At 45.4% G+C, this 22,926-nt stretch overlaps 1 protein-coding gene across 2 annotated transcripts in view; it reads left to right on the top strand.

Moving 5' to 3' along the window:
* Positions 1-22,926, top strand: part of Tmc5 (transmembrane channel like 5) — a 50,393-nt gene that overhangs the window by 13,431 nt on the left and 14,036 nt on the right. For both annotated transcript variants that reach the window (XM_052200378.1, XM_052200387.1), the window contains 9 exons: positions 1,294-1,372; positions 2,013-2,261; positions 4,931-5,082; positions 8,508-8,652; positions 10,426-10,581; positions 13,537-13,688; positions 15,894-15,972; positions 17,585-17,682; positions 20,498-20,593. In XM_052200378.1, coding sequence (XP_052056338.1) covers positions 1,294-1,372; positions 2,013-2,261; positions 4,931-5,082; positions 8,508-8,652; positions 10,426-10,581; positions 13,537-13,688; positions 15,894-15,972; positions 17,585-17,682; positions 20,498-20,593 — 1,206 coding nt within the window. The remainder of the gene's footprint in view (positions 1-1,293; positions 1,373-2,012; positions 2,262-4,930; positions 5,083-8,507; positions 8,653-10,425; positions 10,582-13,536; positions 13,689-15,893; positions 15,973-17,584; positions 17,683-20,497; positions 20,594-22,926) is intronic.

Below are 22,926 nucleotides of genomic sequence, written 5' to 3'. Positions count from 1 at the left end.
TACCACTGCCCAGGCCAGGTACTCTCTTGAATTAGTTTCTTCAAAGACAAGACATGTTCTGTGGTCCTCTCTTTTAAAGCCCAGAAGCCAGTCTAACTAGAAAGATGCATTAGTCAAAACCTCCAAAATCTCGGACTCATCAGGTCATCAAATGCAAGGAAAGTCTGAGAACCTGACATGAAATAGAGAATTCTAAAGAGGCAGGAGAGTGGATGCAACATGTGCAGCCTGGGAAGGCTGGGAGGAGAAACTGGGGGTCTCTGAAGCAAGCATGGGGAGCCTAGGAACCAGGACACATGCATGCTAGCTTTGTTTGGACAAACCTACTATGTTAGTTACTTTTCTACTGGTGTGATAAAACACCAGGACCAAGGCTACTCATAGAAGAGTTTATTTGGGATTATGGTTCTAGAGTTCACCACAGCAGAGGGCAGGCATGGTGACTGGAGCCTTAGCTAATAGCTCACATCTGGAACCACAAGCAAAGAGGGCAAACTGGGAACGGCCTGAGTCTTTGAGACCTGAGAGCCCACCCACACCAACGTTCAGTGAGCCACACTTCCCAAAGAGTGCCGCTAACCGGGAACCCAAAGTTCCAATCCTTACCCACCCCGCCAAACTCCAGGGACCATCTCATTCATGCCACCATACCTACCATGGATGAACACAGGGAAACCTGTGAGAGATGGGTGGGAACAGTCTACATCGTCCTAAAAACTTCTTGTAAATTTCAAACCACTCTAAATTAAAACTTTGCTTTAAAGCAAACAAATAACGAAAAACGAATAGGAAAATCTGGGGAGAAAGCCCAGTTGGAAAATGCCGCCACAAAAGCATAAGAAATGAACTTATTGGGGCTGGAGAGATGGCTCAGTGGTTAAGAGCACCGGCTGTTCTTTCAGAGGTCCTGAGTTCAATTCCCAGCAACCACATGGTGGCTCATAACCATCTATAATGGGATCTGGTGTGTCTAAAGACAGCTACAGTGTACTCACATACATAAAATAAAATAAAAAACAAAACAAAACACAGAACCACTGTGAAAAGGGGTGGTTGACATTTAAAAAAAAAAGAAATGAACTTATTACCATCCGAACCCATGTAAAAGCTGACACCCTTGTGATCACTCTTGTACTGCCAGGGCTGGGGCCATTGACATCCAGGACTAGGTGATTCTGCTTTGACCCAAAAGGGGCTGAAACTACACAACGGGCCTCTGTGTCCAGGACTGGCTAGTTTTTTCGGAAATGAATTCCACTGATGTCCTTTATTTTCTCCTATTGTTTTCCACAGAAAAATAGTTGAGAACAAACAGTCCCATGGTGCCCTTGAGGCCAACTGCTGTGCTCAGTGTCTGAGCTCCCTTTCACTGGTAAGTCAACTTTTTTTGTTTGTTTGTTTGTTTGTTTTGGTTTTTTGAGATAGGGTTTCTCTGTGTAGCCCTGGCTGTTCTGGAATTCACTCTGTAGACCAGGCTGGCCTCGAATTCAGAAATCCCGCCTGCCTCTGCCTCCCAAGTGCTGGGATTACAGGCGTGTGTGTCACCACGCCCAGCTGCTAACTCAACTTTTAAAGACATTTTTTTCCCCATGCCTTCGATCTCAGTACTGGGAGGCAGAGGCAGGTAGGGCTCTGTGAGCCAGAGGCTGGAGGTGCTCTTCATATTGAGTTCCAGGTTTTCCAGGGCTACTTAGTGAGACATGGTCCCTAAGAACCGAGGTTTCCATTAACATATAATTTGCATGTTACTACTGTAACATGAGCCACCTCAACACCTGCATACAGCCAGCTTGGATCCAGTCTGGTTAATTAGCATTTTCCTCTCCTTGTCATTTGGCTGTATGAACAAACTTCTGTTTCTTGCAGACCAGGAACCAACTTAACCAGTGACCCTTGAAGCTGCCCTGCTGGGAACAGGGTTCTTGGAGCAGGGCTGTTTGGCTACAACACCCACTCAGGAGCCACTTGTTTATTGAGGATCAGGCCTCCTTCTCTTTGTCTCTCCACCCTAGGCTTACCGCAGAACCAAGAGCAGCCTTTCAGAGCTCCTTAATTACATCAGTTTGTGGCAGAAGAGATTCAAGGTCATCGGAGGCAAGTTTGGAACCAGCGTCCTGTCCTATTTCAGCTTCCTGAGGTGGCTTTTGAAGTTCAACATCTTCTCATTCGTCATGAACTTCAGCTTCATCATCATCCCACAGTTCACCGTGGGAGGGAAGAACACCCTCCAGTTCACTGGCTTGGAGTTTTTCACAGGGGCGGTAAGTTTTTTGTTCACCATGATGGAAGGTCACACCTCGGGCTTACTCGGACCTCTCATTCTGCCTGATGGAGAAATGGCTAGTTCTCTCTCAAGTGCTGAGTGCGTGGCATTGTGGACGAGCCAGTGAAACACCCAGAGGTCCAGAACCAGTGTTACCCGTTGTTTCAGCCACACCCCACTTCTCTACACACTTAAGCCATCCATGCATGAAACAGACACTCCATTTTTATGAAATATGAGTGTTCCTTACAGGATGTCTACTATGTTTTCTTTCCCTTAGCACTCTGCAGTGGACACATCGGGTTAGAAATGTTTCTTCTCTTTTCTTTATTTCTACAAATACAATTAATCCTTCTGGAAAATTCCTACTACAGAAGAAAATGAAGGAAAACTCCATTTTCCCTTTCTTCTTTTCTCTATTCTCCAAGCTGGGATGTATCCCTTAAAGCATTTTAAATATTTTTATTTGTGTGTGTGTGTGCATGTGTGTTTGTATTTACATGTGTGTGGCACCTGCAGAGGCCAGAAGAGAACATCAGATCTCCTGATTGTGATCTGAGTGTGATATAGGTGGTTGTGAGCTTCCCAGCGTAGGTGCTGGGAACTAGACTCAGGTTCTCTGGGAAAGCAGCAAATGCTCTTAACTGATGAGCTGCCTCTTCATTCCTGGAAATTTATTCTTAATTTTGTTAGATATGACAATGGTGATGTGACCATAGCAGTGGATTCTTCATTTTCAGAGTAGCATGACCTGATGTCTGAAAATGTTTGCCTTTGATTCTTTTTCAATCAGTGTGCATGCACACACACATACATATGTATGCATACACATGCATACATACATACATACACACATATACATGCACATACTTATGTATACATATGCATACACACAGATAACATGCACACATACATACATATATGTACACATGAACACCCACATACACACATGTATACACATACAGACACACATATACACATACACAGCACACAAATACATTTAGACACATATACATACATACATATAAACACATGCATACACATACACACACATATATAGGCATACATATACACATATGCATACAAGACACATATACACATATACATACAGACACAGATACACACAACAGATACACACATACACAGACACACGTGCACACGTGCAGTCCTAGTTCATAGAGATGCAGAGGAAGGTTCCTTGGGGTGTAGTTGTAGCCTTGCTCTATAGACTCTCAATGGCAGACACTTCTTCAAGGCCAGCTCACAGGGTAGAGGTTAGATGCTTCAACAGGCAGCTGTGTTGATACACCCTGACTGATGCTAAGAAGAACATGGGTTTATAAAACTCCCCAAGATGCATGGTAAAGCAAAAAAGAAAAAGAAAAACAAACAAACAAAAAAAACAAAAAACAAAAAACAAAGAAACACAATTTTTATGTGTTTTATTTTTTATCATTCAGGGAAGCCAAAGTTCAGCCCTCCTCCTTTATTTTTAATGAGTCATTCCCCTGTGTTTATGCGTCTTTATTTACCTAGTATCTATCATTTATCTACTTATTAATCAATTGCTGGGTTGATGCTTATATGGAAAGAGAAAATAGTTACAAAGATACCTCCTTTTCCCCTTATTACAAAAAGTGGCGCCAGCTAATATGCAGGCACTGACAATGTCCTGCCTTCTGGAATTGTCTGGCTCTGTCAGGTCAGCACACTGAGTAGGTGGCAGAGGTTGAGGATGTCTGACCACCTGGCTCTCAGGATGCTTGGCTTGATCCGCAAGTTCAGGTGCTCACAATGGGGTTCCTCAACTGCAAAATTGGCTTGAACTTCTCTTCAACTCAAGGAGCTCAGTTTTAGAACATCTAGATCTCTTTCCTAGGAAATCATAACCAACCTTTCAGTCCCATGGTTCTATACCCTTTGATTCACTCAGCCACAGATACGAAATATGTTTTTAAAATTTGTGTCTAGGCCTGGGGCAGGAAACTGACTTAGTGGGTACGAACCCTTGCTGTACAAACACGAGGATCTGAGTTAGAATTCCCCTGCACCCACATACAAAGCCAGTCATGGCTGTGCACACCTGTAATAGGAGCACTGGTGGGCAGAGGCAGGAGGGTTCTTGGACATCCAGCATAGACTTCTAACCAGCAAGCTCCAGGTCCTGTGGAAGTCTCTGTCTTAAGGGAATAAGGTAGAGAGTCGTAGGGCAGAACACTTGTTTCTCCTCTAGTCAGCAGCACACTCATGCACTTACCACACACACACACACACACAGAGCATGTGTGCATGCACACATTCACAAACAATACATTTTAAGAATCATGTCTATAAGCATGTGAGCAGTCTTGGTCTTCATCATTATTCCCTAATTGCACATTATAACACCTATGCACAGAACATTCATGTTTTATTAGGTGTGTCATCTCAAGATGATTTAAAACCTGGGAGGGTGGGCACAGGTCCTGTGTGGACACTAGGCCACTGCATGCAAGGGACTTAAACATCTGCAGTTGCTGGATTCTTCAGCAGCCCCAGAGCTGATGTCCTTGGATACCAAGAAGCGACCATGAGCTTGTGAATAACTGCAGACAGAGACCTGCATAACAGTCATTCACCTTTCTCAAACAAGTCGCTTAACTTGGATCTCTTCACTATTCCCATCAGGGTTATTTTAGGGACACAGTGATGTACTATGGGTTCTACACCAACTCTACGATCCGGCATAGGACGGGCGGAGCATCCTACAACATGCAGCTGGCCTACATCTTCACAATTGGAGCCTGCCTGGTCATCTGCTTCTTCAGTCTACTCTTCAGGTAGAGATGCTGATCTGATTCTAAATCTTATTTTGTTTGTGTGGGCGTATACATGTGCATTTGTATGTGCACATGTGTACACATTAGTGGGAATCAGAGGATTTGTCTACATTTGAGGACAGAAGACAACTTTGGGTGTCTTCTGTCCCTCAAGTACTCTCTATCTTTCTACCTTTTTTATTTGTTTGTTTGTTTTGTACTTAATAGGGTCACTCTTGGGCTTGGAACCTGCCATGGAGGCTTATCTGGCTGTCTCTGGAGCTCCAGGGAGCCATATGTCCTTACTTCCCCAGTACTAGAATTATAAGTGTCCGCCATCATATGCAGATTGCTTTTTACATGGGTTCTGGAAATTGAACACATCCTTGTTCTTGGGTGATACTTTACCAACCAACTGTCTCCCCAGCCCCTAAGACTCATCTTCGATTTAGGCAAACCCCAAGAAACTCCAGCAGTAATCCAAGAAGCTGGGTGTAGTGGTACACAGCTGTCATCCTAACACTTGAGATGGTGAGGAAAGAGTGTTTTGAGTTCAGGGTCAGCCTGGGCTATGTAGTGAGACCTTGTCTCTAAATGAAAGCTAGCCCAGAACACAGCCTCTGTGCAATGGTGATTTCCTACTGCTGTATGTGCACTCCTTGTCTTACAGTGCAGACTATGAGAGGGATGGAAGAAGATGCTTGTGTGCCTTTAAAAAATCCGTCTAAAAACAGATGAGGCAGCTGAGCGATTGCACGTGCTAGACAAGGCGGAGGGACGGGGAGTGAGCTCAGGGGTGTGTCGGCCTCCGTATTCACTTGCAGAGGACCCTGGCATGGATGATTAAGGCAACAATAAGCTGTCTTCTCACAGATTTGGAAGCCAGTAATTCTAGATGAAAGTGTTAGCAAAGTTGGTTTCTCCTGAGGCAGCCTCTCTCTGGCTTATCAAAGGCCATCACTATAGCTTGGATCTAGGATGTGAGAGGTGCAGTCTAATGGGGAATCTTCAAGTCATTGAGGGCCTGCCCGCAGAGGGAATTGTGGGGTTCTGGCCCCTTCTGCTCTCAATTTTCCACTTCCTGGCCATGAGCTGAGCACATTTTTTCAGGGCTTTCCTGACTGTCATTGTGCATCATTTATGGGTCCAGAGCAGCAAGGGCAACTAGACTTTGACAGAAGCCTCTAAATCTGAACCAAGCAAACCTTCTCTCTCTGTAAGCTCTCTTAGGTATATGTGTTATAGTGGCGGAGAGCTAACTAGGGCAGCCACCTTTCTCTATTTTCACCTTGTCCTTCACTGTATCTGTCTGGTTCTAAATATCCTCCTCCTTTCCACCTGCTTTCTTCCTCCTATCTCTTCTCTCCCTTCTCCTCCTCTTCCTCTTCCTCCTCTCCTTTCTCCTTCTCTCATTTTCTTTTGCAGTTCCGGAGAGGAGTTGCATCCCAGCCCTAATTTCTTCTAATAAGAATGGCAACGTCTTTGATTAGAACCCACCCTGAAGTCTTCATTTTACTTTAATTATCTTGTTCTCAAAGGCCTTGTCTCCAAATGCAGTCATATACTAATGTCCCAGGGCTTACAGTTTTCACATCTGAATTTGGGGGATTCATAATTCAGCTCATGTAACCTCCCTGACAGCATCATTGCTCAAAGAAAACAAGGGGACTTCATTGAAACTTATCAAACCAGGACACATTCTTTCAGCTGTCACCCAGTGCAATGCATCATGGGAGGGAAGTATTGGCTTCACTTCACATTGCCAATGTGCCCAGCTGTTTGCCAATGGACTTCTAGTTTGAGACACTCCATAGTCTCACAGCAGAGGCTGATGAATGCCTCCTGCCATGGTTCCTGTGGTTTTCTGACTGATGTCACCCCAGGTTTCCCATTTCCTGACTCCCAGAGCCCATGGGGCATGTTATTTTGTATGGTGTGTTCATCTCCATCACTGACAAAACTGTTGCCATATCCAGCTCAAGGCTTCATGACCATAGTCACTTGGATCCCCAGTTCCTGGGCCAGGGTGAGGCAGAACGGTGGGTGGAGCTGCAAGCTGCTTACCTTTCTGTAGCCAGGGAGCAGAGAGATCTGTGCCGTTAGCTTCCTCCCCACATCTTTCTGTCAGGTAGGTTCCTACTAAGTTCCCACCTTCACGGTGGCCCTTTCCCCTTTAGTTAGTCCTTTCTGGACTCATCCTCATAGACACCAAAGAGTGATTTAGTAATAGAAGCATCTCTTAGTCTAATCAAGTTGGCAAAGATTAACCATCATACAACACAAATGGGCTCTGGCCAGGGTAGTGGACATCTGCCATTCTGCAAGAAAACCTTTACAAGTTTGAGGCCAGCCTGATCTACATAGTGAGTTCCAAGCTAGCTTGGGCTACATAGGGATGCCTTGCTTCAAAATCAAATCAACACATGAACTCTACAAATGTTGACTAAGGATCTTAAACATGGGGAGGGGTGTCTTGGATTATCCAAGTGGGCCCAATAGAAATACAGGGACCCTGAGGAAGGTGATGAAAAGTCAGAAGAGAGAGTCCGGAGGGAGGGAAGGAATATGTTATTTATTGGCCTGGAAAGTGGAGGATGGGCTGCAAGCCGAAGATGGAGGGAAGCTCCTCGAAGCTGGAGAAGGAGGGAGAATGGGCTCAGTCCTAGATCCCTCAGAAGGCCAACCTGTGACATCATCCCTACAATACCCATATCCTGAGTGTGTGTGTGTGTGTGTGTGTGTGTGTGCTTTCATGTGTGGGCACACACACATACACACACACACACACACACACACACGAGCATGTAGAAACAAGAGTACTACCCTGGGTCTCTTCTTAGATGTTGTCCATCTCCTTTGAGACAGGATTTCCCACTAGCCTGTAGGTAGACTGGCTGGCTGGTGGGGTTCAGGGATAGACCTGTTTCTGTCTCCTCAGATCTAGGATTATGAGCACACGCTTCCACACTCTGCATTTTTACTTTGGCTCTAAGGATCCAAACTCGTGTTTGCATAGCAAGAATTCTACTGTTTGAATCATGTCTCCAGATCCTTCTATACTTCTGATCCCAGAAGTGTGAGATTATGCCCCTATGGTGTATTAAGCAATATCTTGATGATCTTTTGTTGTAGCAACATGGATGGTAGGCTCATAATCTCTCTGTGAGGTTATGTTGTTGTTATCCCCATCATACAGATGTGGAAACTGAGGCTCAGAACACTTAATGGGGCAAAGAGCTCTCTATTGGCAGACCTCAGGCTTTCAGACTATGCCTGTTTGATGCTGTCACCTGTATAAGCATTGTGCTGGTAATTTCCCCTTTCTTTGAGAAAAGAGTTTGGACTGCCCATATTGCCTTTTATTATCAGTGAGTGACCTGTCTCATCCCTGCATGTCTGAATACCTTCATAATAATGTTTGGACGTTTTGGTTCTGCCTCCCCCAGCATGGCCAAGTACTTCCGGAACAACTTCATCAACCCCCACATATACTCCCGAGGGATTGCTAAGCTCATCTTTTGCTGGGACTTCACTGTCACCCATGAAAAGGCTGTAAAGCTAAAGCAGAAGAATCTGAGCACGGAGATCAGAGTAAGTCCCAGACTCCAGAGTCCTCCCCACAAAGTCCTCCTCCGCCAGCCTTCCTCACCCTTGTGTGTCTACAGCTTCTTTCTTCTTCCCCTCCCTTTCCCTGATTTTCCTTCTCCTTCTCTTTCTTTTTGAGATAGGGTTTCAACTAGGCTGCTGCGGTGTGTGCACCTTTAATCCCGGCATCTCAGGAGGCGGTGGCAAGGGCGGGGAGCAGGGGGGAGGGGCAGCTGGATCTCTGTGAGTTCCAGGCTGGTGTGGGATATGGGGTCAGGGTGTGAGGTGTGGGAGATGGGGGGAGTGTTTGTGTATATCACAAGCTGACCTGGATTTTTTTTTTTTTTTTTGGATTTGGTTTTTTTGAGACAGGGTTTCTCTGTATAGCCCTGGCTGTCCTGGAACTCACTCTGTAGACCAGGCTGGCCTCAAACTCAGAAATCCGCCTGCCTCTGTCTCCCAGAGTGCTGGGATTACAGGCGTGCGCCACCACCGCCCGACCTGACCTGGAATTTAAGATCCAGCTTCCTCAAACTCCCTGGTGCTGAGATTATAGATGCTTTTGTTATAGGTGCTTTTGCTCTAGGTCTTGTCTATAAAAAGTTTAATTATGGGTAACACCTAATGCTAGCCAGTGCGTGGGGACATCGTGCCAGGCTTTGTGATTGTCTCAGCCTTCACTGAGGCCTGAGGCCAGTTTAGCCATTCCTCTGAAAACACATCCACTTCTTGAGCTTCCACATTAAAAGTTCTACCCTAGAGTGGTGATTTTCCACCCGGAGCAACCTTGTCCCTCAGAGGGAGGTTGGGCTATCTCTGAAGTCCTTTTCCAGTTGCTACAATTAGGGTAAAAGTGTGGTGGTGTCTAGTGGGTGAAGGTTTGGGGTGCTATGAAACACTCCATGTACAAAGAAAGCATAACCTTCATGCTGAATGCAGAGGCCGAGCTTCCCTGGTCTACAGAGACAAATGAAGCAGCCGGGTGTGGTGGCCCATGCCTTTAATGCCATCATCGGAAAGGCTGGTGTTGGAATCGGAGGCCAGCCTGATATACAAAATAGTGAATTCCAGGTCAACCAGGGCAACAGAGAGAAACCCTGTTTCAAAATACAAATTGAAACAACAATAAACCCACCAAAATAAAATAAAATAGAGCAGTAATTATAAATTATCAAGAAATGAGCTTTGATAGCAGCTTTAACTCCTTCTCCCATGTGGTTTGTTAAGAAAAGGCTTCTGTGGGGTGTTTTGTTGTGATGGATTCCTGCCATCCTGGGGAGGTGGGGGCTGGGGGATTGTGTGTTTAAGGGCAGGCTAGGCTACACAGTAAGACCTTGTTTCCCCCAAAAACAAAGATAAAAGAGAAGGAAGGCAGGAAGAGGGTGACTGAAGGAGGAAGGGAGGGAGGGATGGAGGGAGAGAGGGAGGGAGAGAGGGAAGAAGGGGGAGGGAGAGGGAGGGAGGAAGGGGGAGGGAAAGGATGAAGAGAGACATCAGGAGGGAAGGAGAGGAGAAAGAGAAAGCAGGGGCAGAGGGAGGCAGCACAGAACACACACTGTGACCGAGGGCTTCTTGTGTCTCTGTTTGTTCAAGATGGAAATGGAGTTTGAAGTCCTTGTGCTTCTCTGCCCTCCTGAGGTCCCCCTTGGCCTTGCAGGTTTGCCTCACAGACTTGGCCGCAGCCCCTGTGGTCTGGACTGGCCCTGCATTCCTGAAGATCTCTGCTGAGAAGCATGGAAGAGCCAGAGGGTCCCACTGACTACTGTTCTGGCCTTGCAGGAGAACCTGTCTGAGATCCGCCAGGAGAATGACAGACTCACGCTCAACCAGCAGCTGACCCGATTTTCTGTCCACGTAGCCGCTTGGCTCGTCTCTACCGGAGTAACGGCAGCCTGCTGTGTAGCTGTATACTACCTGGCTGAGTATAACTCTGAGGTAATCCTAAGGGCCAGTGCAGAGAGAGCTGCGGAGGGACCGGAAGGCTGCTGGGCAGATGCTGCAAGCTGGGCCCTGTGGCCGGCAGCAGCTGCACCCACAGAGCCTTGCTTCAAACTGGGGGAACAATCCTCGTCTCGTGGCCAGATCTGCACTTAGGAGTCCCCATGGTGTAACGCACGTTACAGGGTTAAAGCACTCGAGGCTCCTGTGGAGGTAGGACTTTGGCTGAGAGCTGGGATCAAGTTCTCAGTTCTGTTTTTTGTTTTGTTTTCCTTCTGCTTTTTTGAGATAGTCTTGTTAGACAACAAAGGCCAGCCTTAAATTCCTTATCCTCCTGCCTCAGCCTCCCAGGCGCTAAGACTATAGATGGTCAGCATTCTTTATGATTCTGTCTCCATGCCCCCGAGACTCCTGACAAAGTAGACACTCTAACACCTGGGTGAACTCTCTTGAGTGGCTTAATCTTCCTTGGCCCCAGGGTTTCTCCCCTCGTTTAAAAATAATGAGTATGGAATTATGCAAACCTGAAGGGTCGACATTGACCATATCAAAGTCTGATTGAAAAGAGGGGAAACTGAGTCACAGTCCTTAGAGGGCCACCTTTGGCCACCCCAGAGCGGAAGCTATGACTGAGCAGCTGCAAGTGGGAAAAGAAACTTTGCCTCCCATATCTGCCCTGAAGTGCGGGGCTGCTACCGAGAGGCTCAGAAGTCCTGGGCCCAGGCGCCTGCTGTGCTGGGCACAATCAACTGCTGGCACCACCCCAGTGGCTGTCAGTGCAGAGTGACCACAGCTTCTGTGGCCGAGCTTGGCTTTATTTCTTCTCCCTGAATTCTAGTGAGTCTCTGTGGCTCGAGGGATGCCCCCAGGGCTCTGAGATGCCAAGTACCCAGGTTCCCCCTCAGCTCATCAGTATGGGGTAGAGAGGCAGCCTTAGGAACCAGGCATGCCAGCTAATTTCCTCAATGATCTGACCGAAGCAGTACCAAGGAGGAAGGATGTAACTTGGCTCATGGTTTTAGGGAATGCCAGTCCATCTTGGAGGGAAGACATTATGGTTGGGTGTGGTTAGCCTAGGTTGAGTGGGTGGGTCCTCTTGATGGGTCAGAAAGCAGAGAATGTGGGAAGCACCAGAAGCTGGCTTTTGACTTTCAAAGGCTTGCCCCCTATAATGCACTGTCTCCAACCATGCTTCCTGCCCAAAGACCCACAGCTTTCCACAGTAATGTTACTAGCTGGGACCCAAGTATACACACACACACAGACATACACACCACACCTCTAATTTCACATCTTACCCATGATATGAGGGGTTCCAAAGAATTGCTAAAAGGTGAGAGGTGCTTTCAATGCCTCTATAAGTGAATACAGGTTGGGTATCCACTTATAGATAATGGAAATTATCTATAAAGAGAATGAAACCTGGGACACCTAATACACCCAGAGGAATCACTCCAAAAAAGATGCCTGGCAGAGAGCCGTCTACCTATATATGAGCCAACCTCCAGGGTACAACATCCTCATATAAAGACACTGCATGGGCAAGCCTCCTTCCCAGTTCAGTTCTTAGCACAAAGAAAGTCTGGTGAACCTGCTTCAGGCTGTACAAGAGTATCAGGGACAGTCAGTCCTGAAGTCATATACATACAAGTAATACTATATGGCCGGAGTAGGTTGAATCTATATCTTTGTGAACATGTCTGCATATGATATAGTGTAACAACAATTTAAAAAACCCATAAATTTGAAATAGAGAAGAATGAGGTATACATGAGAGAACAGTGAGGAGGAGGAGGAAAAAGAAGGGAGAAAATAATGTAGTTATATTTTAATTTAGAAAAACAAAATAAGGGCTGGAGAGATGGCTCAACAGTTAGAGCACTGACTGCTCTTCCAGAGGTTGTGAGGTCAATTCCCAGCAACCACATGATGGGTTACAACCATCCTGCAATGGACTCTGATGCCCCCTTCTGGTGTGTCTGAAGATAACTATAATGTACTCATATTAAATAAATAAATAAATAAATAAATAAATAAATAAATAAATAAATAAATATTTTTAAATGTAAAATCAGGGTCCAGACACGGTGGCACACGCCTTTAATCCCAACACTTAGGAAGCAGAAGTAAGCAGATCTCTGTGAATTCGAGGTCAACCTAATCTGCATGGCAAATTCCAAGGATAGCCAAGCCTACATCGTGAGATCCTGTCTCAACTCTGCCCCGCCCTTCCTTAAAAAAAAAAAAGAAACCAACAATAACAACAATAATAAAAGAGTAGCTGGAGAAATCCTACCCTGTTTAGTTTCCTTGCCTCATGGCTAAAATAGATTCTGTTTCCACAGCAAGAGAACTCAAGTTTGTAGCTCAAGGTTCCCTGGTGAGGCGAGCCAAGTTCCAGCAGAGCTGTTTGAGTTTAGGTCATTGTTCTAGTGTTGTTCTGATGTCATGAAATGCTCTAAATAAAACCAACTTGGAGAGGAAAGGACTTCCTTGGCTTGCACTTCCAGGTCACGATCCATCTCTGAGGGTGGAGGCAGGAGCCATGGGTAAGCAGTTGTGGCTCCCTCCCAGGCTCCTGCTTCGCTAGCTTTCTTACACAGCGCAGGAGCACCTGTCTAAGGATGGGGCTGCCTACACTGAGGTTGACCCTCCTGCCTCAGTTAGCAGTCAGGACAATGTCCCACATGCATGCCCATAGGCCAATCTGATCTAGGCGATTCCCCAATAGAGGTTCCCCCCTTGGCACTCCACTCCAGGTTGTATGGGGTGAACGAGAAAAACTAACCAGCACACTACTCTGATCTTGTGCTTCCTGGCTGGGTGACCCTGGGGAAACATTTACCTCTCTGAGACTGAGTATGCCTCAGAGGACCCATGTGTGGGGTTCCCTACTTCAGCAGCCCTGTGTGGTGAGGGTGGGCCTCTCAGGCTTATCCTCCAACCCTGCAGTTTCTGAAGACGCACAAGAACCCTGGGGCGGTGCTGTTACTACCCTTCGTTGTGTCCTGCATCAACCTGGCTGTGCCTCGTTTCTACTCCTTATTCCGCCTGGTGGAGAGGTACGAGATCCCAAGGCAGGAAGTCTACGTCCTCTTGATCCGGTAGGTATGCTATGGTTTTAGCTCATTTCCTGGAGCTAGAAGGAGTTCCATTCAAATGTCAAAGTTCTCTTCCTGAAGGAAGGAGTTTCAGGAATGGTGTGTCATGTGCTGGGTTAACAGCTGCCTTTCTTGGGTTTTTATTGCTTCAATGAAACATCATGGCCAGGAGCAAGTTGGGAGGAAAGGGTTTATTGGGCTTCACTTCCGCATTGCTGTTCACCACTAAAGGAGGTCAGGACAGGAGGAACTCACACAGGCCTGGCCCAGGAGTTAACCTAACCCTCAAGTGTAGCCACCGTATAGGGGTCCGGCCTAAGAAGCCCTGGTACCCGCTGCTTCATGCAGGAGAAGGCATATTTTTGTAATCCATCCATCAAAACAGAAGGAAGGATGTTCTTGGTGACTCACTGGCTCAAAGCCAGCACTCCTTGGTGATGCCCATTCATATGTAAAGAGATGTGTTTGATGAACAAAAACCAAAGCTATCCAGTTTCTGTCTGTCCTTGCTAGCTCATCTTCTGACTAACTCCTGCCTCTGACCATGGGTCTGCACAAAGTGTCCTCACTGATCACCTCCAGAGTCCTTCCTCTCTGTGGCCTCTGGCCTGAGGCTCCTGTGCCAGCCTCCTTTCGGTCTGACTCCCCATCAGGCCCTGCACTGGCCTCCCAAGTGTTCTCAGGTCTAGCTCCATAACTACCTCTGCTCTGGCTGTTCTCTCTGCCTGAAAGTCTCCTCCCACATACAGCCCTGGGGCTCACTTCCTGACTTCATTTGTACTTCTACTCAAGTGTTGTTCCTTCATGGAGTTCTTTCCTACCATCCTCATCCCTTACATTATCATTTCTTTCACTTCATAGTAATTTATCCATTATCTTTTCCAGCAATGTGCACATGTGTGTGCCTCTCTGTCTGTTGGTCTATCTGTTCCTGTCTCTATCTTTCTGTCTTTGACTCTGTTTCTCTCTCTCTGTCTCTCTTTCCCACACACACACACACACACACAGAGTATATGTGGAAATTATTTTATTATTTACAGTACCTGGGTCATAACACATGCTCAAGAGTAATTAGTGAATGACTGACTGAATAAATCAGTGAATCAATCATTTTCAATTTATATTATAAAAATTCTAATCATAAATGATTTTTGTACCATCATTATTCCTCTCAATTCTCCCACAGGGCAGGGATCTACTTTCTTAGGTGTGGTGGCTAATATTGATTATCAACTGGACAGGATCTATAATCATTTAGCAGGCAGATCTTTCTTTGGGAATGCCTGTGAGGGAATTTCTAGGTTGTGTTATTGGAAGTGGGAAGACCCACCCTAACTGTGGACACCCCTGATCCTGAGGGCTAGGATCCCAGACTGAATGAAAAGCAAAGAATAAGATAAGTGCAGGATCCTTCTGTCTTCGCTTCCTGACCGTGTGTGCAGTGTGACCGGCTGCTCATGTTCCTGCTGCCATGTCTTCCTTTTACCCTCAAACTGTGAGACAAACAAAACAAAACCCTCTTTAACTCGCTTCTTACCAGGCATTTGGTCACACCAATGAGAAAAGTACCTAATACATTAGGCATGCAGTAAATATTAGAGGTCGCTGTCATACTTGAAGTTTGGGTAAGATTGGAACCTGTGATAGAGTTATAAAGTTTAAGGGAGATGATTCATTAAGGGCCTTAGTAGTGCATCTTGGGTAAGTATTCTATAAGTAAATATTAGCACATTTATTATTACCATAATTGGCTGTAATGGAAGAGAAACTGACTCATTTCCAGGGTCAACAGAAGAATGTATTAGTCAGAACAGACTAAGTTTTAGTTTTAAGACTAAGTTTTAATCCTCCCCAAAGGTTCACCTCTTGCCAGTGTTGCAGGTACATTGTAGACTAGTGAGAGGGTTGTGTGTGTTAATCACCAAGGGACTAGGTTGAGGCATTAGTGCACATCTAAGTTAGAGCCAACTGCCCTTGCAAAGAAGGACAGTATGTTCTGGAAGCTCTGAGTAACATGCAGTGCTCAAGGTTAGAACTGACACATGGCCCATCTGCTCATAGTTCACCTTCTAAAACTCACGGCCATATCCAGCCGCGGAGCTAGGTAGGTGAAATGTGTGTCCTACAGAATGGCTACATGGAACAGGAGACTACCAATGAGGGTGACCAACTAGGGTGACCAGACCTACCTTCTCTTCTGTTATTTAGAAACATCTTTCTGAAGATCTCCATTGTTGGAATTCTTTGTTACTATTGGCTCAACATCGTGGCCCTGTCTGGTGAAGAGGTGAGATTTATGTGTTGATCTATTTTGCCTTGAGTTTGTTTCTTGGCCTTCAATCACCAAAGCAACGTTGAGCTTCCTGACAGCCACCACACTTCATTTTGGGAAGAAGAGAGAAGTTGGTCTGGGAGGCAGCATAAAGCAGGAGGGCTTTGTGGAAAAGCTGAAATGCTAATCAAATACACTCAGTCTCTTTAGCTTCAGTAATAGTATCTATAAGACAGGTACTACTCACTATCAGGGGTAGTGCGAGTACTGTGACCAACCACTGGTGGGCATACAATAGACTGAAATTTCTATGCTAATCTTTCTAAATAGCCTGAGGTTGGGCACAAGACCCTTCTTGAGGTTTGGGGAGTTTTGTCTATACTCCAGACACCGTGGGCTCTGCTGAGATACAGACATGTAGCTCATCTGCATGGTCACATCCCTCTCACACACTCAGCATGGCTTTTCTCCTGCTCCTGCCTCAGACCATGGGTTTCTGGGCCTTGCACCTCACATGGTGGCCACAAGAGAGAGCTAACCCTGTTGATTCCAAGAGGCTTTCTCCTTGGAATGGCTCTCCATCTACCATTAGATTCCTGTGACCAAAACAAAACAAAATACAAAAAAAAAAGCAAAACAAATAAACTCTTCTGTATCATACAGAGTTTCTAGGTTGTGACAAAGAGTAAGAGATCTATTTCTCTGACTTTACTTCCAGTGCTAGGGCATGCTGGTCCCTGAGGGCCTACAATGGCCAAAAAATGTTGCTATGTCTAGACTCAAATTATGTGTATAGCATAGTATTTTTAGCTAATTCTACTCATCACAGATGTTCAAAACCAGCTTTTCAAGTTAGGATGTTTGAGAAAATATAATATTGTGATTCTGTCTACCCATTCACTCTTCCATCCATCTGTTCATTTATTTATGTATCCATCCCTCCACTCGTTAACCCAGTGATCCACTTATTCAGCTATCATCTAATCACTCAGTATTCATCCATCCATCCATCCATCCATCCATCCATCCATTCATCCATCCACCTATCCACATATCTTTCCATGCATTCATTTATCCAGTCATGTTCCCATCCATCCATCTACCCACATTTCCCCCTTCATCTACCATCTATCCATTCTTCTACTCATCCATCCACCCACCCATCCATCCATCCATCCATCCAGGAATCCTTAGGCTAAATATGGAAAGCTTCCTTATCCTTCAGCTAGATATGGAAGATGCTGATATGTCCTCTCATAGTTCCGACTTCCTGTAGAGGTTTCTGTTTACCAGCTCACACCAACTTGTGAAAACCTCTAGTCACTTTTAAAAATAACATTTTCATTACTTGCAAGTTCCATATTTTTATACAAGGAAGAAGTCAATAAGCAGAAAGAGGGGGGACATTCTTACCCCTCTGTGCTTCTTACTTTCCTGAAGAAAATGCTTAGCTTTAGTGGGGAGGGAAGTACAGAGAATACACACACACACACACACACACACACACACACACACACACGGGTGTTTTTGCAGATTAAGTCTCCTTTTCTGGGTGCGGTCAAATCGAATTCCCATGAACTCTGATCTGGGCCACCAGCCCTGATCCTGATTCATGTCTGCCTTTCAGTGCTGGGAGACCCTCATTGGCCAGGACATCTACCGGCTCCTTCTCATGGACTTTGTGTTCTCCTTGGCTGATTCCTTACTGGGGGAGTTTCTGAGGAGGTAAACGTTAGTCAGTTGTGAGTAGCACTGTAACCAGAACCTGATTCCTGGCCGAACAGAAAGTGCCTGGGGCAGGGGTTTTGTGTGTGTGTGTGTGTGTGTGTGTGTGAGTGTGTGTGCCATGCCTGCTGTGTGTGTCTAATATGCCCATTGTCCTTCAGGTCATTGTTCTCTTCTGATTTAACTACATTCCACTTCAACTTAACAATTCACTAGGTTTAAGTTGACCCTGACCAATTTTCTCTTTGGACAAAAATTCCAGAAATAAAATGCATGGAGCCACTAGGAATCTGTCTATCCCTTTGTCTTTTGTCTGTGATGTTGGACTAGAAATTAGGGCTTCCAAAAGCCAGGCAGTCACTGGACCACTGAGCTGGATCTCCAACTACATGTGTATTATTGTTGAACATTTTTTAATTTGTTCATTGTTTATGTATATATACCCAAAGAAGATGTTAAAGTCCCCAAAACTGGGGTTAACTGGCAGTTGTGAGCCACTCAGAGAGAGTCCCAGGGGCTCAACTTAGATCTTCCACAATAGCAGCCAATACTCAATAGCTGGCTACTCTCCAGCCCATGCTAAAATCTTTATCTGCTGTAGGTGATTTTAATATTCCAGTGTGTATTCCTCCATATTCGTGGGTGTTGTTGTTTGAAACAGAGACTTGCTACATAGCACAGGCCAGCCTTGGACTCCTAGCAAACCTCCTGCCTCAGTGTCAAGTGCTGGAATTACAGGTGTGTACCACCACACCCAGCTAGACTGACTTCCCTCCCAGATTTCTCTACATACACATTGCCATACATGTGCATACTATATCATATTCTATAATCTCCAAAAATGCAGTTCTTGTGGTTTTGCTGCACAGAGCATACGGATCCTTGTTTAAGGTTAGTAGGATCCTTGTAGACAATGCTTTTATGTAGCAGACCATGCTGGACATACCTAGCTCATTGTTTTAAGATAATTAAGCCACTGGTGTTTATTTTAGGTCGATGTACAGGAGTGAAGTACTGTGACCATTGGCCAGATATGGTTCTTTTTTATTTATTTATTTATTTATTTATTTTTTCAGTGCTCAGGTGGAGAGACACACAAGGCCTCAAAGTGCTAAGTGGGCACTCCACTACCAAGCCACACCTGAGTCCTGTGTGGCTTCTGCTTCAGTTTTATTCCTTCATGTTGCAGTAATTTGATGTGCGCACCTCTCTTCTTTCTAGGTGTTGCTTTTCCTGAGGCTGTCCCCCAAGGTCTGAGACTTGTAAATTCTTTCCTACTGAGTGACACCCCAGTCCTGGACACTCCTGTGTTTCCTCCAGTTTCTCTAGAGTGAGATGCCATGATCTAATGTCAGGTTTTCTCTGTGGGAAAGCTGAAGATTTGGCTTTTATTACAAACTGGCTTCTATTTCCACTTCTGTCCAGAGCCTGAACGTAAAGGGGAAAAGCATTTTTGTTATTTAACAGATTTGGAGGGGGACATGGAAACTCCCCTGTGTAATGAAATCTGGCTGAAGAGATGACTCAGTGAGTGAAATACATCATACAAGCATGAGGACTTGAGTTGGAGTCCCCAGAACCCACATAAAGCCAGTTGTGGTAGCACATGTATAATCCCAGTGCTCCCAACGGGAGACAGGAGTAGCGCCCCCTACAAACTACTCATAAAAAGATCTATCTCAAACAAGGTAGAATATGAGGGCTTGGTCCTGTGATTTCTATATGCACCCACATAAATGTGTAAATACACACATACGCCTATCAGACACATGAGCAAAGATTTAAAACATAGTAAGAGAAAAGAACTTGTCATTGAAGAATGATGTGAGCCAGGCAGTGGTGGCACACACCTTTAATCCCTGCACTCAAGAGGCCCAGGCAGATAGATCTCTGTGAGTCTGAGGGCAGATTGGTCTACAGAGATAGTTACAAGACAGCCAGGCCTACACAGGGAAACCTTGTCTCAAAAAACCCAAACCCAAACTAAAACCAAAACCAAAAAAGAAAAAAAAATGTGGACCCTGTTAAGTCAGCCATGTGCCAGGGCAGGGCAGGGCAGGTCCCATTTCCAAAATCAGTTGGGTAACACAAGCTGGACTTGACATCAAGAGAGGAGAGTTCAGAGCTGGGTGGGTAGGAAGGTGATGGTGGGAAGGATGGATATGGGAGGAGGGGAGGGTAAATATGATCAAAATGCAGTGTGTGATAGTCTCAAAGATTTAACAAAAATATTATTTAAGAAAACAAGAAAGAAAAGCATCAAGTTCCCCCAAAGTATGCAGTGAGCTTGTTTTCTTGATTGCAGAACATAGACCACTGCTGGCTCCAGAACAGTGCCTGTCTATACCCGTGGCTTAGGTGGCTCAGTGGCAGGGTGCATGCTTAGCAGAGGTGCAGACCTCTGCAGCTTCAATCTTAACTTAGCAGATGCAAGGCCCCAGGTCCCGTCCTTAGCACCAAAAAGTGCTCAGTTTATCTGCTTCATGGGGAAACAAAAACAAAAACAAAAAAAGAACCCTAATAAGCAAAGAATGGATGAACCAGAAAGCAGGCGGCCCACCTAAACAGGGCAGTGACTTCCTCTAGAGTTGTTTGCATTGACTGCAGTAGTTCCCTACCTGACTGTGTGTGTTAGGCCTGCACCTCCCCAGTCATCTCCACTACTGGAGAACTTGCCTTAGACTGGGGGCTTCAGCATTTGCTCTGGGACCTGCAGCTTCAGTCTTAACTATTGAGGGTCCCTGATGCTGTTTATCCCAGTTGGTGGAGGTCTCTGAATTGTCACTTGAGTGCTAAACCCAGTACATTTTCACAGGCTCATTGGAATGAAGTTCATCACCAGTCTCAGCCTACAGGAGTTTGACATTGCCAGGAATGTTCTAGAACTGATCTATGCACAAACTCTGACCTGGTAAGTTTTGCAGTGCAGTGTGGAGTGCCTCAGTCACCTCCCACCTGAGGGTGGATTTGGGAGTTTTGGTTTTAGGTCCCTGAGCTGTTGTTTAAAAACCCACACAGGTGACAGCAAACACAGCTAGTCTGAAAACTGGGAATGTAACATGTGTTCTAGATTATTCTTTGCCTTCGGGGAACCCTGATGATGTCAGGTGAGAGTCAGCTTAGGGCAGGGAAGCAACCTGGAGACCTACAAACCATAGGCAGTTACAGTCCTGGTTTGTTTGCACCCTTCCCCATCACACCCTCCCTATCACACCCTCCCCCATTACACCCTTCCCCATCACACCCTCCCCCATTACACCCTTCCCCATCACACCCTCCCCATCACACCCTCCCCCATCACACCCTCCCCATCACACCCTCTCTCCATCACACCCTCCCCATCACACCCTTCCCCATCACACCCTTCCCCATCACACCCTCCCCCATCACACCCTCCCCATCACACCCTCCCCATCACACCCTTCCCCATCACACCCTCCCCATCACACCCTTCCCCATCACACCCTTCCCCATCACACCCTCCCCCATCACACCCTCCCCCATTACACCCTCCCCCATCACACCCTCCCCCATTATACCCTCTCCTTCCACCCCTGCCACAATGCTTTTTATAAAACTCTGGATTACTCCCTACAGTGCTGAACAGTTGTTTCTCCCTAAAATGCTTTCTCTGTGTCTCTCTGTGTGTGTTTTTGTATACATGAGTGTGAGCTTGTTCATGTGTGTAGATACATGTATTTGTGTATACATGTGGAGACCAGAGAAAAATCTTGTTGTGCCTCACAAATGGTCCACCCTTTAAAAAAAATTTTTTTTTTAGATAGGGTCTTTCACTGGAACTCACCCAGTAGGGATAGGCTTTCGAGAGAAATCTTGGGGGCCCTCCTCTCTGCCTATTCAGGTCTAGCATTATATCCCATGCTGCCATGCTTGGCTTTTTAAATATAGGTTCTAGGGCTCGAACTCATACTTACTTACTTACTTACTTACTTACTTACTTAATTTACTTATTTATTTACTCACTCACTCACTTACTTACTTACCAGATGAGCACTTTACCAATTACGCTGTGACCCCAGCTCCATGTAATTCAGCCTGAGCCTTAGGTATGGGAGTGTTTTGTAGACATATCTATTGGGGCTGGACTCTATGACTCTGCAGTTTGATTGGTTGTGATTTTTCTGTAGCAATCTCCATAAGTTGCAAAGAAAAGTTTCTTTGAAGAAGGGCAAAAACTACACTTACCTGTGGCTATACAGATAAATGTTTGTCTATTAAGGACACATAGATTGTTGTTAAGGATCAACATAGCCCACCTGCCTAAGGATGGTCTCATCTACAGAGGGCTGAACCCTCCTGCATCAATTACCAATCAAGACAATCCCACACAGACATACCCATGGGCTGAACTTTCAGGCTTGCCTATCAGATGAGTCCAGGCTATGTCAAGTTGACAATTAAAACTACTCATGATGTACTCTTCAAAAGAGAATACCCCATAAATGTTATCACAGTAAAACCGAAAGCACCTAAAGGTTACCCAACATGCAGCTGGCATTGTTGTCAAAAAAAAAAAAACAAAAAACAAAAAAAACAAGGGTAGGGTTCTTTGTATGTTTAAGCACTCTGAGAGAAGAAATAATTTCTTAAAATGGATAAAGAAAAATGTAAGAGAAGGAAAGAAAGAATTCAAAAAGAGCCGGGCGGTGGTGACACACTCCTGTAATCCCAGCTTTCTGAGAGGCAGAGGCAGGAGGATTTCTGAGTTCGATGCCAGATTGGTCTACTGAGTGAGTTCCAGGACAGCCAGGGCTATACAGAGAAACCCTGTCTTGAAAAAACCAAATCCAAAAAAAAAAGAAAAAGAAAAAGAAAAAAAAAGATTTCAAAAAGAAAGGTACCTAAGTTCATGTGAGGTGCCAGCCTGCTCTGTCAGAAGAGGGAGAGGAAGGGAAGGAGCCTATACTGATGGAGCTGATGGTTCCTGGAATAACAGATTTAAAAGAAAAACTCTACTGAAAAAAAAAAAAAAGAATGGTGGTAAATTTCCCAACCTGGGTAAAAAGAACATAGAACCATTTAAGGAGTGTTTACCTTGGACCAGCCTTGAAATCCTAAGCCTGAGCTCTCCAACTGTCAACCATTTGAGGACACCCCAAAAAGAAATGCAAGTGGCAAGCAAGGAGTGTTACATTTAAAAATAACCAGATGAGAAATCTTACCTCTAAAGAAAATAGAGGATGACTGAGGACAAGGCCTGAAGTTGACCTCTGATCTCTACAT

This window comes from Apodemus sylvaticus, chromosome 1 (assembly GCF_947179515.1).
Source record: "Apodemus sylvaticus chromosome 1, mApoSyl1.1, whole genome shotgun sequence".
Classification (NCBI taxonomy): domain Eukaryota; kingdom Metazoa; phylum Chordata; class Mammalia; order Rodentia; family Muridae; genus Apodemus; species Apodemus sylvaticus.
This window is presented reverse-complemented; position numbering and strand designations above follow the sequence as displayed.